The sequence below is a fragment of the Mercurialis annua genome, linkage group LG4 (assembly GCF_937616625.2).
Source record: "Mercurialis annua linkage group LG4, ddMerAnnu1.2, whole genome shotgun sequence".
NCBI classification, from domain to species: Eukaryota; Viridiplantae; Streptophyta; class Magnoliopsida; order Malpighiales; family Euphorbiaceae; genus Mercurialis; species Mercurialis annua.
The window spans coordinates 39928584-39945603 of record NC_065573.1 but is presented as its reverse complement, the minus strand read 5'-3'; the positions used below and the strand labels follow the sequence as shown (position 1 = coordinate 39945603).

Below are 17020 nucleotides of genomic sequence, written 5' to 3'. Positions count from 1 at the left end.
AATTCTGTTGGTTATTATTTTTCCATATATGAATATCAATCACCATTGTGAATTTTGAGTTATTTAGAGACACTCTGTTTTAGTCTTACTAAACAGAAATATATCTTCATTAATTTTCTAAACTGACACTGAAAATATCTTCCTCAAATGTTGATTATTCAATAAAAAAATCTGTGTTTACTTTATTGCACAATTTTTTGCATAACATAATGCCTCATAACCTAAGAAAAACAAAAATTTCGACAAAGTTGTATGTCCCATTTCGGAAACGTTTCGGAAACTGAAAAGTGAAAACTCTCAGAAACTCTCGAAAACTCATAAGAAAACGTTTCAGACTGTTTGCATAAATAAAAAAATTATATATTTATAAAGAAACATAAAAAATTCTCAACTAATAATTTGTTTAAATCAATTATCACAACTTTTATTGTTTATTTTATATAAAGTAAAACTTATCTTCTTATTTTTATTGGATTTACTTATATTTGATTTATTTTATTAATGGGCATAAAAGTATAAATAAAATATAATAAAATATAATATTTTATAATTTATAATATTATAAATATATTCCTATATTTTTTTATTATTTACACGTTCTCTATCCTTTATTTTAAAAGAATTCCATTTTCTCATGTCTATTTCGTGTTGTTTCCGTTTCCGTTTCCGTTTCCGTGCTAGCTAGCTCATAACTCAACATCCTATGACTATGAAAGATGTAACTCTTTTTAAAACAAATTCATATGTATTACATAATTTAATTTCATTAAATAAATAAACACATTCAAACTGCAAAACTCGGAACAAGTAACATAAATATTCGAACGTTAACTCAATTTAAGTCATTTTTATAAATGTAAAGAATTTTTTTATATGAATAAAGAACTCCATAGCTCTAATATTATAGCTCTAATAATTAATAATTTCCCGTTTTCGTTTCCCGTTTCCCGTTTCCATTTTCGTGCTAGTGTTTTTATTAATTATTATAGCTCTAATAATTTCAATCTAATCTAACGGATATAAAAAACCAATCACTAACCTACTAAAAAACATCAGTATAAGACGGCAGTCATTGATGGAAGTAAGTTGGGTAGCGGGCCTTTCCTTACAGGATAGGAGGCCAATACTGTTTCGGTTGCTGCGGGCTTACGAATTCCTTTGTTAACCTGAATCGGCCATTGTTTTTTCGGATTCCCCTCTAATCTTATGAATGATAATAATTAATAAAAACAATACACAAATCGCATATTCCAACACCAACATTTGATATAACCCAAAACCTCTATCATGCATGCATATTAAATACAATGAATAAAGAACACAAAGTCATATAATACCCAGTTAGGTAAGATTTCCCTAACAGTATAAAGAAATTAAATATATTTTATACTACTATTAGTTAGAGTCCTTAGCATATTCAGCATGTCACGCGCCACACGCGCTCATGTCTCCCTGCTAGCAAGCAAGGCAAAATACCAAAAAAATCAACATTATTAAAACATTCTACATAAGCTTATAAATATCTGTCTCCTCCAAGGTTCTGTAAAAGCAAAATACATAGAAATAGATCTCGATTCACCGACAAAAAGGGTAAATTAATTTATAGTTATGAAGAAATTATTTTTCTTGAAATCTTTATCAAGATCGGTCCATGATGATAACAATCAAGAGCATAATATTCAAGAAAATGAGACCAAGATTACTACAGATCATTCGACGTGTACATCATTAACAGTGTGGAGAAAATCACTGCTTGTTAATTGCAATGGATTTACGGTGATTGATTCACATGGAGATTTAGCTTATCGTGTGGATAATTATAGTGTTCATCCTCATGAACTTATTCTCATGGATGGTTCAGGAAAATCCATTCTCACAATGCTTCGTCGAAAGGTATGTGAATTACATTTTTTAACTGTAATTTGTTTTTCATAATTAATAGCGAATTTGATGGATTTCATTTAGTAGATCGGAAAATAGAAATGAGAAAACTGTAGATGTTTCGCGGAAACTTATCGAATCTTATCCTTTGACATTTCATTTTTTTTCGAAAAAATACTTCTAGTACTCTAGAACTTAAAACTTCCTATCTTAACTTATTTTAGTTAGAAATATTAATGTTTTGCTGTTATTTGTTATACTATAAAAACATTATCAGTTTTGTCATGGATTTGTGAGGAAAAAATGTGTCACGGAATTTTGTTAGAATACTTACTATCACAATTATGTCACTTATTCTTAAAAATTCATTATAAATCCGTATAATATTCAACATTTTTCATTTCAGCGTTTTCATTTCCGTGAAATATAGCTAGCAATTCAGACCTATAATTGCAACTTTTTTGTTATCGCATAAGCAATTAATGATCTGAATTGCTATAACCGGTGGTTGATATAAATATAAAAATTTAGTTATTAAAATATAACAAATTGAACAGGTAATTGTTATGTTCTATAAAAGTTATATAGTTCGTCCTGTTCGATCTTTTGCCTTCCACTTCTTATGGTTGAGCTAATCTACTTATCATTTATCCCGAAACAAAAGTTATATAATTCTGTAACCGCAAAAGAATTTAACTCGGAATGTGCTATTTTTCCGCTTTTTGTCTAAATATTTCCATTTTCGTGCAAATAGGCGATATATATATGAAACAAATTAATATTGTTTTGCAGAAGTTTGGATTGGGAGATAGTTGGGTTGTGTATGAAGGAGAAGTTGGTAGAAGTTGTTCAACAACAAGAAGAGCAAAGTTGGTCACAGAGAAGCCAATTTGGAGTGTAGAGAAGCAAATGAGCATATTACAAGGAAATGATAATGTACTTGCATATGTTTATAGAGGCAGCAGAATACAGAAAATGAACTATTTTTATGTGATTGAAGGTTCTTATAGACATAGATCATGTAAAATCATGGACCGATCAAGAAAAGTCGTGGCAGAGATCAAGAAAAAAGAAGCAATAGGCCATGGAGTTTCTTTTGGTTTAGAAGTTTTTGTATTAGTTGTGCAGCAGCCAGGGTTTGATTCTGGTTTTGCTATGGCTCTTGTTTTATTGCTAGATCAAATGCATTCATAGATTTTTAATTTCAATTTTATTTAAAATTTAGCTAGAATAAATATTGTATATATAGTTTGTATTCATATATATTTTATTTAAAGAGAGTAATTTTTTTAAAAAAGTGATCTTGAGAAGCAAAAATGTAAGAAATGTCAAAAGAAGGAAGTGTTGGGTTAACAACATTTAGTATAATTTTCCAAATTTTGTCTTTTCAGAAAATGAATTTGTTTTCATTTTTGGTCAAAAAGAAAAAGATCAAAATAAAAGGGAAAATAAAGAAGAAAACTAGGCCCCTCTTTAAATACTTTTCTTTTTCTGTCAGTAAATGAAGAAAAGTTCTTGACTAGATTTGATTTATAATAAAGATCAATTTAAACACAAAATGTGTGATTAATTCTTTTTTATATATGTTTAAAACAGATTGATCCATTTATAACGCGAATACATATAATCTTGATTTACACTTATTTAATTTTGAGTCGTGTTTTCAAAGACACGTCTAACCCGCAGACAAAATGTAAATAATTCCACAATCATCCATTACAATCGAGTAGTGAAAAAAGAACTGAAATTTTATTGCCTTTCAATTGATCTACACAAGGCAAAAAAAATTTCTCTGCTATAAATTTAACATGTCTACTTAAATGTTACAACACCTAGACTGTTCATCTCTAGAGAAGAACAGTTACAACAAATTCCAACCTTCCTACAGTGTAACCCTAGAAAAAACCTGAGCCATTATGTACATCATCAACCTAATTTAGCAGCGCTGAATAAAAATCACTTCCGTTGAGGATTGGTGTTTATCAGTCTTGCCTGTCACGTTCCCTACTCCAATCCATTCGCATTAATTTACGGAACTTCTGTTGACCGTTGCAATTTCTATTCACTACCTTTGCAGGCGGTGACATCCTGCATGATTGCTTAACGATGTAGGCTGTTGGATCTCTAACCGATTTATTTGGTGACGATCTACTTGATTTAGGCGTAGACCAATTTATCGGACCCTTCCGTGAACCATTGATGTCCAAATGATCTTTCTTGTTCTCAATTGTTGAGAGTTTCAGTTTCTTTGATGTTAATATATGGTCGACCCGACTTTTTGCTGCCTGTTCAGATCCCATACCCGAAGTTGAGGGTGCAAATTTATCTTCCGGCTTCTCGATTGATTTTGATTTGCGAGCTTTCATACCCTTCTGGGAAGGTTTCTTTGGCCACTTTATCATCCCTTCTTGGTTTAGCCTCACAAAGTCACACAAGGTTTGAGCAGCTTCCAATATTCTTGGACATTGCTCAACTGTCGCAAACACACGCAGAAATAAGAATTGTTGCACATATAGGTTTGATTGTTCAACAAGTATTTGTATATGTGCAAAACGTAATTATGAGTGCACAGAGATAAGTGTGCGAAGGTTTTTTGCGGTTTTGAACTATTGGTCTTTTACACAACAGTTACCATGTTTACTTTGTTATATTTTGATAACTGAAACTTTCATTTTTAAATCAACAGGAGATTATTATAGTAATTCAGGCCAAAAAATGCTTAGGTGGCAAGGAACACGTTGATAATCACACAAAATTTCATAGTCACATGAACAATTTTTGACCGGAATTGTTTTAGTAACCTCCTATTGATATAAAAATGAAAGTTCAATTAGCAAAATGTAACGAATGAAACAATGATAACCATGATAACCGTTAAGTAAAAAACAATGGTAACTGCTAATTTAAACATTTTGATGCATCTGAGATAAAATCAAGTCTCAAAAGAATACCCCAAAAACTAACCCTTCATAAAAGTGCTGTTAAGAGAAGTACCAGGCATCAGAGAAGTTGCTGGTACAGATGAATCCCGATCGCATTGAGGAGCCAGTGTAGATGGAGCAAAACCATTTCGTAGGACAGCAAGCTTTGGTCCACTTGAAGGAACAAGGGTATCATCATAAGCCAGTGATTCCAAGTCTGTAAAACACTTGGAAGCACTCCTTTGTGAGTTGAAAGTGTTCTCCACTTTCACCCATCTTCCTTGGCATGTGCCCGTGCTCCTACTCGTTAATAGCTTAACTGCATCAGAATTGGTTTTACAGTTGCTATTAAACGAATGCGACCAGAAAAAAGGTGGCAAACTATGTTTGCGAGTTGCTTGTTTGCTATGGCGAGCATCAGGACCATTCCTTGAAGGTACAGCTGGCTTGACTGCATCAAGAAGCAAAGTCTCCAAATCCTTTGGTGGAGGAAGTGCTAGTCGTTCCAGTGTATCTTTAGGTTGCTCAAATGAGAAACTGAGAAAATTAGCTGAAGCTTCAGGTTTGCTGCAAGAATCCTGCAACACCAGAAGGAGAAAATAAATAGCAATTGAAAAACTAATCACTAGCATCAAATGTCCGTGAACGAGAAGTGCACAAATATCACAGAACCAGAATTGCGTTCCCTAACTTTAAATCAGCTTAATTTATAATAAGTTTGATTAGCAGAATAGACTGCTAAAGTCAATTGACTCGCAGTGACATGCTAACATTCTCCTATCCTACATTGAGAGAATAATTTTGGATATTATTAAAACTAACCGTATGAGATGATGAAAGATCTGCCATAGATGAATCTCCACAATCTCCATTTCCAGCAACAGAGGTGCAGCTAGACTGGCATGTGGGCATCTTCTCGTTTGAACAACTATCCATCTCAGCAGCATTCTGAGATTGGTTAGACTTGGGTGGCTGAAGAATAGAGCAAGCCTTTCTGACTGACTGCAAAATATTCTCACTGGTGTCTGTTGAATTATTGTCCTTGTCTTTGCTTATTTTAGGGCAATCATAAGCGCCCAGAAGGAGATCATCCAGTGATAAATCATCAACAAGTTTTGTGATGTCATTAACATCTGTCTTCAGGCCATATAATCCTGACAGTAAGTTACATGCATATGAGTTCTATAAACATCAGCTAAAGAAAGGAAACGCATAACCTTCAGATGCATATCACTATTATGAAAGTAGATTGGCATTTACCATGTCCAGAACAAGGAAAAAGCAGGGAACAAAAAAACACTCTGGAATATACATTGAACTATTGATACTCAACATGATGGTACATTTCTGCCAATGCACTTTCAATTTGCATGCATTTATCAAACATACAGTGGCAAACGCAGCAAGCCAACAAACAAAAATGAAACACCTCGTTCAAATTGCCTTTAGAATCAAAGGTAAGACAGAGTAAAGTATTTTTTTCTGATTATATCGTACCAAAGAAGTTGTTCCCTGCAGCAGCTGAACTAAAGCTGGCCAAACTTGCCTTCAGAGAAAAGGAATCATGTTTAGCCTTCATAGAAACTTTGCCATTTTTCCTATCACCTCGTTTAATGCTGACATTGTTCCTTTGTTTTGTCGATGGAGTTTTTCCTAGAATATGTGAAATAACACAAAATCGGCATAAAAGTTACATCTCAGCTTTAAAAAGGAATAGTTACTGATCAAGCAGAACTCCAGATATGCATAGTAAAAATAAGTGGTTAATGATTCAGCAATAATCAAATTTCAGTCATTCCCACAATCATAAGTAGTAGTAAAATTAAATTAATCCAAAGATTTGCCACCTCACCTCTGAGATTTTGACACAAGTAAAAAAGAAATAGCATCGGAAATTAGTATGGAAGTGAGGTATGGAGTAAACATTATCACTCTGTCCAAGAAATTGCTTGAAGCATACAGATACTTGGCCAATGGAAGTGAAAGAGATAACTGGATGCTAATTTACCCTCCATGTCTGATAGGATAACAGCATAAGAATTCACTACACCTTCCATAGGGAATTGTCACGTTACATGTAAGGATTAACATCATTTGAAAGAACATAGGACAAAACTCAAGCAAGGTGCAAAGATAAAAGAACGAACATTACTTTAACCAACTAATAACAGCATTGCAATTCTTTATCATAAATAATAGCTCCACCGTATGCATGCAGTACATGCAACTATTAATTTGCATTTAAAAGAAAATATCATTACCATTAGAGTTACATTTGGTAGGATGTGATCCTAGCTTATTAGATGTTTCCTTTGTATCATCAATCACAGCTAAACCAGCAGTATCATCCAATAAAATAATCCGTGGTCTTTTAGAACATCCACTGCCACTTCTTGACACTTGTCCTAATTTTCTCTGAACTTGCACTTCCTCATGCCTAGGAATCCAAGAAGGAACTTTTGCACTGCCAAAATGGAACTGTTTAGACACATCTTCACTAGGAAAGCTAGGCTGATGACTAGTATGCTGATAAAGTTCAGGAGCTGGAACCTTATCCAACTGCATTGGCTCCAACGCATTTAAGGAGCTTGCTGCCACATCTGCCATTCATGATCACAAAAACATTAGTTGAAAACATAAATTTAAGAATTACGCCTTAATCGCTAACAAAAAAAACATGACTTTTTCTTTCTTTTTCCAATTGTAAAAGCACTAATTATCTGTAATCTAATTCCAACCCACTGAAAGTGATACGAAAACCGGGATTTTCAAGCAATAACCATACAAGAAACTCGAAAGGCAAAAGTTGAGCAACAACCCAGTAATGAAAAGAAGTCAATGACTCAATTCACAAGCTTCCCAGGCTCTCTCAGTTAATCATCTTCAAATACTATGTACCTAGATCTGGAGCTTTTCCCTATCTATCGGAGGTTTCTTAATACATATGATTAAAAAAGATACTCTAATTAACCTTTACTACAGAATTATATAAAAAAAAAAGAACTAAAACAAACTATAACAACTAAATTCAATTAAAGATCAACAAATAATTTATTACACAATAAATTAAGCTCTAAAAAGTCACCTTTTTCACTAAGCAACGAGTTCCGCAGCTCCACCGCCATCTCCACTACCATAACCCTATCTCTACCCCCACCGCCATACAGCTCCGGCACCGCCGTGGCCGCCGGCGCCACATCAACAGAACAATTCACCTCCACGGCGTCCATTTCCAATTACTAAACGCACATACTTCACGATCTGGACACCATAAATAACACCCAATTAAAGCTATCAACGTGCCAAAATACGACGCCGTTTAAGCAGATAGATATCTCGAAAATAGAAGATTTAAAGATTTGGAGTTAAAAAAAGTAAGACAAAAGTGTTTGATTTTTCCGACGTGAAGTGAAGTGAAGAGCGGAAGTGTTTGGTTGCGGCTAATTGAAGAGAGAGGTAATTCTAGGGCAAACTAAAAAACCATTGCAGTTGAGAAAAAGAGGTATATATAGTTTTCGGGATTTGGTCTATTTTTTTTAAGGTTACGAATATTCCGGTGGTCGGAGTTTATTATCGTCAGTATGTACGTTTATTGGGGTGTTTTCCGTCATTTTGGACTTTGTGACGTGGACTTATCCAATCAGAAAATTGTTGTTTGAGGGCATTTTGGTCAATTGTAAAATCTTAGTTTTATCCAGTGGTGAGAGAAAAACGAAGAAAATTAGAGAATTAGTCAAACTTTTCTAGTTCGACACCACGTGTGGACTTTGTCCATGATTCTACCAATCAGAGTGCGATACGTTGCTGGTTTATGTACGAAAAGTTTCACTGGAATATTTGAGGCTTAAGAGTTTTGAAGAGGAATTATTGAGTGCGGCGCTGGCCTATGCAATTGATTCTGTGAACTTAGTAGTGTTGTAGGTTAACAAAGAATTGGAGTAATTTATTTGACAACAAAAATTAATTTATATCCCGTCCTTTTACTTACATCTGTCACAACTAGATGATACATCATCCAGTTTAGAATAGCTAAGTTAAACTATTTAAATAAAAAATACTATAATTTGTACTATACAAATACTGCATTTTGCCCGCACGAATTTGGTCTAATAGTCTAAATTTCAGCCATCTGAGCGTTAAAGGTTGCGAATTCAGACTCCAACTATGCTATTTTTTAATATGGAGTGATTGAGCCTGTGCTGCTGGCCATTATAGCCCGGAATTATCAGGTATGTTGGCTTGATGGCGGTCCACATCCTGGAGTTTGATAATGATATTGAGTTTCGACACAATAGGGTGAGTTCTCGTTACCAAAAAAATACTGCATTTCATACAATAAGCTTTGGTTTTTCAATATTTTTTTATTATAAAATGTTTTTTACTATATTAATAATAATAAATGTAACAAATAATTATATAATTTCGGACAAATAATTTGAAAAGATGAATGTCAAATTACTTAATTAAAATTTAATATATTTACACTTGAAGACTTGGCCCAATTGGCTAAGCTCTAATGATATGTGTATGAGGTTGAGGGTTCGACCCTCAACACTCACAGGCAGTGTGCCTATTTAAAAAATGTCTAACATTAACTCCCGCTAACCCCGCTAACAATTAGAGTAGGCTATATTTGACAAAAAAAAAATTAATATATTTTATAAATGAATCGATCCATTTATGACGCGATCAATTTATATTTGACTAAATAAAACACGTCTATTTTTAGAAACTAATAATTAAATATGTTGTTGGTTTTTTTCTCTTAACAAATACTCCCTCCGGTCCATAATATTTATCGCATTTGACTTTGGCATAAGAACTAAAAAAACAATTGATATGTGTTAATTTATAAACATTTTTACTAAGTTAACCTTACATTGAAACTTGTTTACATTTATGACTATCATTTTCATTTGTTTATTGTATTCTTTCAATAAAGTAATGGAGATAAACATGGAAAAATAACAATTAATGCTCTCTTGATATTATAACATAACAAATATTATGGATCAAAAAAATTTCTCAAATGCGATAAATATTACGGACCGGAGGGAGTATGTTTATAGTTACACAAATTAATTAATTGCATCTAGGTTTTCAATACGCAATTTTGTTTTTCAGCCACCAAATGTTGAGTGTTTATCCCACACAATTGATGTGCCACGTCATTTTTACAACAAGCCAATAATCATTTGCGATAGGAAATCTTTATTTATTGCTAACTTTTTTATCATTAAACATTTGCACATAGATAACGCCTCATTGGTTTGTTGTACGAATGACGTGGCGCAACCGTTGCGTTGTATAATTATTCCCAAATGTTAGTACATAATTTTTGCAGCATTTGCACGTAGAGGCATTTTGTGCTCCTGCCGATAAAACTGATATTGCAAATATATAACAAATGAATCTGCAACCACCGAACTAAATTTAAACTATATACAAGTGGAGAGCAGCAGAAAAACAAAATGGCATTATTTATTTGCCATGAACTAAATGATTAAAAAATGTTAAATCCTTTCATGGAAGTTTCATAAAAGTCAAAATTTTTCAATTTTATCAATTGTCACGAAATACGTAATTTAATTTCAATTATATCCAAATAGACGATTTTACTTATGTAGTGCTGATGCATGACATTGGTACATCAGCGTCATATGTAGGCGTCATATAAATAAAATTGCATACCTGGATAACTGAAACGAAATTCTGTGTTTCTGGATAAATTGGATAAAATTGAAAGGTTTTAATTTTTATGGAATGTTCTTCTAAGATTCGGCATTTTTAGTCATTTGCCCTTTGACATGCCATTATTTCTCTCCGTCTCATTCTAATTGACCAAATTTTCTATTTTGGATATATATATATACATATAAAATACTTTGCTATAAAAAAAACACGTGTTTAAAAAAAGGACATTTTGGCGTAGTTCGACCACCATTTAAGGACAGAACCCGATTACTTGGCTAAATTATCAGAAAAACTAATTTTGGCATTCCATCGTCCCGGTCTCTTACTTAATACGGACATTTAACAACTCATTACTTCTAATAAGTACCATTTTATGAGCTATGAAATTCGGGGCTCTGATTTTTTTTATATCACATATTTACTGTCCACATTTGCGGCAAATTGAGCCACTATGTGTTGGTAGTAAACAGTAAAAAAAATCTCGTATTTCTAATTGAAAACGACTAAAATTATAACATGTTTCGTTTAAATTGTCTCGTAACCCTTTTTTCCTGGTTTAAATGGCCTTATGTTTTGTGGAAAAAATAAGGGCTTTTTACATAAACATCTAATATTTATAAAAATATTACTTTTATACAGGTAAGAGTTTTTAATATGAAAAATACCATCCACGCTGGAGATTATTACTTTTATAAGGACAAATATATATACTACTCCAAGTCAAACCTCATAACCCAAATAATTTTCTCTCTCCTCAAACCTTTTGTGATTTTATGGAATAAAATTCTGTTATTTCTGCATTTGTTTTGTGTTTCTGCGTTTTTTTAATTTCGCAGAACGATTAGTTGATGATGATTGATTGCTGAATTATTGTAATATCACAGTGTTGTTGATTTTATGTTGATATTATGTTTATATCGACTGTTTTTTTTTAAATTTTAACATTGGCAAATAAAATAATATTGTCTGTGAAATAAACTAAAAAATTAAATTAAATTAAATTGAGACTAGATAATGATATGACAGCATCATGGAAGAAGTGAGAAATAATGAAGTTGAATTATTGTAATAATATAGTGTTGACATTGTGTTAATATTCTGTTGATATTTTGTTGATTTTAGCATTGGTGAAAAAGAAAATAATGATGTTAAATTATTATAGTGTTACAATGTTGATCTTATGTTGATATTGCGTTAATATTATGTTGATATTTAGTTGATTTTATCATTAACGAAAAAGAACACATTATATGTGAAAATAAAATAAAAAAATTGAAATTAAATTGAAAAAATGTTGAAAAAATAAAAATTAGTATAAAAAATATTGAAAAAATTAAATCAGTTAGTTTATTACATATGTTGATATCAACATAACATCAACACAATATCAACACAAGATCAACATTGTAACATTATAATAATTCAATATTATTATTGTCTTTTTCACCAATGTTAAAATCAACAAAATATTAACCGAAAATCAACACAATTTCAACATTGTAACATTACAATAATTCAATATTTTTATTTGTCTTCTTTCCCAATGCTAACATATCATTATCTAATCTCAGTTAAATTTTTATTTTTTTAGTTTATTTCACGGACAGCATTATCTTATTTGTCAATGTTAAAATTAATAAATATCAACTGATTATCAACATAAAATTAACATAAAATCAACAACACTGAAATATTACAATAATTTTATCAATCTACCATCATCAACAAATCGTGCTGCAGAATTAAAAAAACGCAGAAATATAACCAAACATAGTAAAACTGCAGAAATGACATATTTTCATTCCATAAAATTATAAAATTATTTTATGTACATGAAAATTAGTATTACATTCCTTAAAAATAATCTTTACACATGTTTAATGGTAAAAAAATATTGTGACTTAAAAACAGTTAATAAAACAATTTCTAGATCTGAAAATGAGAAAGAAGAAGAAGACGAACGGTGAATCTTTTTGTCTCAAAATCTGATCATATGCCTTTAAAAAACTTTTTAAAATCGTTAAAAACTTCTGATATCTAATCTTCCTTCCGACAATAAACTCCAATTCAGATCTGAAAAAGAAAATAAAAAAATAAGAGAACGGCAGCGGCACAACGAAGGCGGCAATGGAGCGGCACTGAGACTTGATGAAAGGCGACGACTATCACAAGAAGAAATCGTGGGGAGAAGAAGAAAAAAAACCGCTACTTTCAGAGAAAAACGAAAAAGAAATCGCCAATATCAGAGAGCTAAGAAAGAAGTTCGTAAAAAAGAGAAGAATTTAAAAATTTAGGTCAAGAAAGTAATAAAAGACTGTATGAAAAGTAAAGAAATTTTTTGGCCCGTATAAAAATTATTGGGCTAAGAAATCCCGTAAAACATATAAAAAGCCCAAAAAATAATGGCCTTATGTAAAATGGCTGTTCGAGTGTTACTTCACATTTGATAGTTGTGGGCCAAAAAATTTCAAATTCCAAAACTTATTTTCCTAAAATTCCATAAAGATTAGACACTGATAGAGTAATATTTGCAAAGGTAATGACATAATAAATATTAATATTTCAATTTTATAGCGATTTAATTTTATTGTTTAAAATGTTATACAATAATTATTAACGTTTCATGTTTTTACATTTTATAGCTCAAATCTGTTTTCCGAAAATTTTGGCCCTTTTTTTAGGCTACATATGCAAAAATGCGAAAAATTAGAATATTTTTTAAAACATTTTCAAAACATTGTGATTAAATATGTCTATACGTATATCTAATATAATTGCCACGTATGTACAAAATTGGCGGAAAATGACTATAAAATGCAAAAATTGAAAGGTTAGGGTTTTCTAACATTTTGAACAACAAAATTAAATTGCTACAAAATCAAAACGTTAATATTTGTTTTGTCAATATCTTTTTTTTAATCATTGTTAAAGAAAGAAAGTCTAATGAATATAAAAATGGTTTTATATATTACAAAAATACTTTGTGTATGATTATTTATAAAAAAATATGTTTTATTTTGTAATATGCTATTTAGCAACTAGATTGTTTTTCAAAAATTAATAAGAAAAAACATTATTTTATTAAAAAATTACAAGGACCGTAATTTCCTCTATAAAACTCTAAAACTTGTCTATTTTTTGCAAACCTAATCAATTTTTTATTATACACAATTTAATCGATTTTAAAGTCAACGGCAATTTTAATCAAATTTTAATGCATGAATTGATGTATATAACTATAATTTTCAGTAGTTTAATATGTTAGATTATAAAAATAAGTTGACATTTTAAAAAAAATGCAATATACCTTTTTTGGTTTACTATTGCAATACTAAAAATACATATAAAAGCAAATAATTATATTAAAATTGGTTAAAATTATTGTTAACCTTTTAAACTGAGATACAATTACCATAATTAAAATCCAGTTGAATTTATAAAAAGGTCAAAATATTTGAACTTTTAAACTACCAAGCCAAGAAAAAAAATACATCTCCAACATATTACATGTGGAGAAATTTTTAAGTAGACTCAGTCCACCACATCATCCGTGGACTAAACTTATCACATAATGACACGTCATTAAAATGATGACAATCTTGTAATATTACTATTCAAAAGTGTAAATAAGTAATAAACGAATTTACAAGATTGCCATCATTTTAATGACGTGTCATTATATGATAGGCTAGTCTACGGATGACGTGGTAGACTGAGTCTACCTAAGAATCTCTCATTACATGTGTGTAGTTTTCAATTGTCATTTTTATATGAATACCAATTAGAACATTTTTTATCAATCACCAAAGAAATTACTTATATTGCTTAATAATTTTAGAGAAACAAACATGAAATAATTAAAGTATCTATAAAGGACTCTCTAATATTGTCAAACTTTTTAATTTAAAGAGTTTAACAATAAAATAAAAATATAGTGGTCTCTCTATTCTTTAAATATAGAATAGAGAGTGAAAATGACTCTCTACATATAGAAAGCCATTTGACATTTGCACTCTCTACTTTATGTTTTAGAAGATAAGATTTTAAATTTCAAATTATAAGTTTGTTATTTCTGTTTAAAATATAATATTTTTCTATTTTTAATATAATAATTCAATAAATTGATTAATTAAATAAAAATAAATTTATATTATTAATATTTAATACTTATATTATTTTTTATAAATTAAACTGAAATAAAATATTTATTATTATTTATGAAAATAAAATAAAAAATTAATATTAGAGAGGTTATTAGAGTAAAAATTAAAATAACATTCTTTATTTTAAAGATACTCTTTATTTTATAAAAAATGCTCTCTAAAATAAAGAGCACCCTTGACGATGTTCTTATACCTTTTTATTTCTTAACACTTATCAAGTTATATCTCCGACATCTCACACAGACATCAATTTTATTTTTCATGAACATTTCATCATACGCGAAAAACCTTTAATTATAAATCTAATCATTTCTGTCAATTGAAATATGATAGATGAACACATAAAAAAAAGTTTGTTTTTTAAATATGAGATGGAGCTGATTTTTCTTTAGTCTTTTCATCAAGCATTGAACACTTCCAACTTCTATTTATTGTGAATTTTTCACTACATTGGTTTACACAATTATTTTTATCTAAAGTTTGAAGATCAATCTGAAATCACCTATGATATGCTCATAAACATTGTTGAGTTAAGGAGGCCAGATTGCTGTTTTTCATTTATAATTGGGGAAGAAAAGTGCTCGTTGAAGGAACCAGACTCACGATATAGCAGTTTTCTGTCGAACGCTTATACCCATTCATTGGTTTAAAATGACATCCAACTCAATGAATTACACCAATGGAGCAGTGACACCTAAACACCATGCATGAATTTGAGAAAAAGTGGTAGTTCGTGCATGAAAATGAGAAAATTTAAACTGCGTGATTAAAATGAAAAAACGTGTAAAGTTTGTGATTTTTTTTGATATTAACCCTTCTTTAAATTATCAACATCTTGAAAATTGATATCAGGAAATATGTCTATTAGAGACTTTCCATTAGTTCAGTGATCAAAGCGGGATGATAATATATCTTCATTTTCCAAGCTTGTACTCAAAGAAATAAGCAATTAATTAAAATCTGATTTTAGTAATTGCTTCCAACTTCAAGAATTGCCATGAAGCTTTATGATACTCCATAAACTAAGGTTTTTGAACTTGTTGACAGAAATCCGCTAAACCCGTAAAGAAGATTTAGGCTGTAATGTTCCAAATGTTGATGAATTTGATCCCTATCTTTATTTTCGGTGATCAATCATTTTTTATAATAATCAGTGTTACAACTTTACAAATTACTATCATTTCGGTGATTATGGACTATTTGTTTTTTAAAATTTATAATTAGTTTTTTTTACGGGTAAACAGGTTTCAACTATGATACGATATTTTAAAAATTTTTATGTTCAAATTAATCTTCAATCAAGACTTATAAGTGTGTTGTTCGAGATAAATTCTAACTTTAAATTTTAAACGGCTATATATATAAATATAGGTTGAACTCGCAAAGAAAAATTTCGGATCACTTCACATATACATAACGATTATGATTAGGTTATTTAAAAGAAAAGAAGTGGACTTGCCATATCATAATGTGTACCATTAGCTTTTTTTCTTTTATCAAACCATTAAATTTTCGAAAATATATTTGAAAGAAGAATTACACTAATAGCCTTAAAGTGACAAAGTCCCAAATCCCAATCATCATTTTATTAGTTTTAGCGTCTGATAAAAAAAAATCATCATTTTATTTTTTTAAAATGTATTATCCAAAATGATATAAATTTAGGTCAACTCTATCATTTTCGCCAAGCCACCACCCCTGCAACTATCAGGTCCATGACCACTAATGAACGAGTTAAAAGCTATTTTTCTAAATAAAAATGTAGAGTATTATTTAATTGATCAACTTTTTATAAAAAAATGTATAATATACTACCTTTATTTGTATTATTATTGGCTGAAACTGTCACAAATTTATACCAATAATATTATAAATTTAACTTAAATTACTTTAAAATTTTACACTATAAATATATATTTGATGAGAAAACATGTTCCCCTAAAATATAAAATTAAGAATTTAAACTAAATAACTTAGAACTAAAAGAATAAAACAATTAAATTGTGTATTTTTTCTATTAACTAATTATAAAATATATGTAAAAAAATAATAAATAGCGAAGGCAGTATGTTATACAATAAATGAAGAGGTAAAATATGATAAATTCCAATTTTCTTGAAAAACACATGAATTTAGAATACATTATTTTGATGCTAACATGTTATTATGTTTGTTCGTTGACATTGAGAATCTCTCTCTTAAAAATAAAAATTTATGACTAATAAAAAGGATAATGTAAGATAAATATAAATTTAAAATAAATTAATTTTGGATGTTGAAACTTCATCAATATGTTATAAGAATATTAGATTTATATAGAATTATAGTAAATACTCTTTATTAATATAATTATATTGATAA

The 17020-nt window shown here is 30.0% G+C and overlaps 2 protein-coding genes across 4 annotated transcripts; one reads left to right on the top strand and one right to left on the bottom strand.

Moving 5' to 3' along the window:
• The first annotated feature begins 1489 nt into the window (after window positions 1-1489).
• Window positions 1490-3083, top strand: LOC126677924 (protein LURP-one-related 17). The gene is made up of 2 exons (XM_050372738.2): window positions 1490-1893; window positions 2674-3083. The coding sequence occupies exons 1-2, from the start codon at window positions 1609-1611 to the stop codon at window positions 3073-3075; spliced, it is 687 nt and encodes a 228-aa protein (XP_050228695.1). The 5' UTR covers window positions 1490-1608; the 3' UTR covers window positions 3076-3083.
• Window positions 3084-3611: 528 nt separating this feature from the next.
• On the bottom strand, window positions 3612-8299 carry LOC126678011 (uncharacterized). Of its 3 annotated transcripts, XM_050372860.2 has the most exons (7): window positions 7888-8017; window positions 7353-7402; window positions 7064-7266; window positions 6300-6455; window positions 5625-5956; window positions 4846-5380; window positions 3612-4354 (listed from the first exon to the last, which is right to left on the bottom strand). In XM_050372860.2, the coding sequence occupies exons 2-7, from the start codon at window positions 7379-7381 to the stop codon at window positions 3864-3866; spliced, it is 1746 nt and encodes a 581-aa protein (XP_050228817.1). In that variant the 5' UTR covers window positions 7382-7402; window positions 7888-8017; the 3' UTR covers window positions 3612-3863. The 3 variants fall into 3 exon arrangements, with proteins under 3 accessions (XP_050228817.1, XP_050228815.1, XP_050228816.1); XM_050372858.2 differs by having other exon boundaries at window positions 7064-7402; window positions 7888-8299; XM_050372859.2 differs by having other exon boundaries at window positions 4876-5380; window positions 7064-7402; window positions 7888-8296.
• Between the last annotated feature and the right edge of the window lie 8721 nt (window positions 8300-17020).